Source organism: Phaseolus vulgaris, unplaced genomic scaffold (genome assembly GCF_000499845.2).
Source record: "Phaseolus vulgaris cultivar G19833 unplaced genomic scaffold, P. vulgaris v2.0 scaffold_35, whole genome shotgun sequence".
NCBI lineage: Eukaryota > Viridiplantae > Streptophyta > Magnoliopsida > Fabales > Fabaceae > Phaseolus > Phaseolus vulgaris.
This window is the reverse complement of record NW_027174102.1, coordinates 26012-27722: the sequence shown is the minus strand read 5'-3', so window position 1 is coordinate 27722 and position 1711 is coordinate 26012. Positions and strand designations below refer to the sequence as shown.

The window sequence follows — 1711 nt, the reverse complement described above, 5'->3', positions numbered from 1 at the left end:
TTTCACCGTTTGTTTGGAGTTTCTTTGGGTTGCTGAGTTTGCCGAGAAAGGATGAGGACAACGCGGTCCAGTTCAGTCGCGCCGTCAACCGAAGAAGACGCTGTGTCTTTGACGCAGGTGATGGAGATGATGAGGACGTTGCAGGAGAACGTAGCAGCATCGCGTTCTGAGCAAGAAAGAATGCACGAGGCACTAGTGGCCTCACAGGCTAGGAATGAAGAGCTCAACAAGATCAACGAAGAGCTGCGTAAAGCTCTTCGGGGACGAGATCTGCACCTCCATCCCCACCGCGTAGCTTTCCCATGCCAGTTTCTCAGGAGATCATGGACACGGTGGTCCCTGCAAATACGGTAGCGGTGAAAGCATCTTTCACCGGGGTGGAGGACTCTGAGGCTCATCTCACGGCGTTTCACACTCAGATGATGCTCTCAGGAGGGTCAGACGCGGTCTAATGCAAGGTGTTCATGAGCACTCTCAGTGGAACAGCGCTGGACTGGTTCGTCAGTTTACCTACTAGCCACATTAGCACGTTCCAGCAGTTTTCCAAGATGTTCGTTGAGCAGTACATAGTGAACAAGGCACCGCCGTTGGTGTCTTACGACCTGTTCTACATGAGGCAGTATCAGGGGGAGTCTCTGAAGGATTTTCTGAACAGATTCGGAGCTCAGATCGTTCCCCTGTCAGGTAAAGATGAAGAAATGTTTGTGCACGCCTTCAAAAAGGGTGTATTGCCTGGGCCTTTTAGTGAATCGCTGATCAGGAGCCACCTCGCCACATTTGCTGGAATCCGGCGATGTGCTGTGGCTCACATCGCCGCAGAGAGTGAAGTCTCCGAAAAGAGGGGAAACGTGGCTCCAGCAAAACCACGAGCTCAAACGAGGATTCAGCCACAGCGAGTGATGGAGGCGGCGGCTGGGAAGAAGGATCAGAGGGTGTATCACCCATATGACCCAAAGAAAAACAAGGGGAAAGGGCAAGGGTGGCCAAGGGAATCTAATCGCCCTCCCAGGTATGAGTTTGTGATGGGATTGGCTGATCTTATTGCCATCCCAAACATTGCTGATAGGCTTAAAGTGCCTGAGAAAATGTCAGATAAGGTGCTGGGGCCAAAGCCAGATATGTGGTGCGAGTTCCACAAAAGCTTTGGCCATTCCATTAACTCGTGCTTAGCCTTGGGAAATCAACTCGCTGAGTTGGTGGAGTGCGGGTTCTTAAAGGATTATCTGCTCGAGAAGCGAACGGGTCAATCATTAGGGTCACAATAAGACCAAGGCAATTCAGAGATGGGGACCTGGTGATGAGGAAGGCCCATCAGTATGAAATGGAGAACAAATTGTCGCCCAAGTGGATAGGACCGTCTAGAATAACCGAAGCACTCGGGACCGACTCCTACCGCTCGGAGACGCTGGAAGGAGGGGCGATTCCTCGCACTTGGAACGCCACCCATCTCAAGTTTATTGCAGTTAAAGCATTGTAAGTAGCGATTAACTTGAACAGTTTAAAGAAGTTTCAGTTAAAACAGTTTTTCAAGGGGGCACTCTTTTTTCCCTGAGGAGGGTTTTTAACGAGGCCACCCAATAAAGAAGGTTTCGAAGTTTATCAAAGTTTCCAAGTTTATTAAGTTTGCATGCTCATCCTTTTTTAAGTTTTCGGAGAGAGACTTTATCGCCTTTGTGTAATTTAAAGCAATGGTGAATTCAGATCGCATGCA

At 49.5% G+C, this 1711-nt stretch overlaps 1 protein-coding gene across 1 annotated transcript; it reads left to right on the top strand.

Moving 5' to 3' along the window:
• The first annotated feature begins 548 nt into the window (after window positions 1-548).
• LOC137817371 (uncharacterized) lies at window positions 549-1265 on the top strand. Its single transcript, XM_068620655.1, has one exon. The coding sequence runs from the start codon at window positions 549-551 to the stop codon at window positions 1263-1265; it is 717 nt and encodes a 238-aa protein (XP_068476756.1).
• Window positions 1266-1711: the final 446 nt, after the last annotated feature.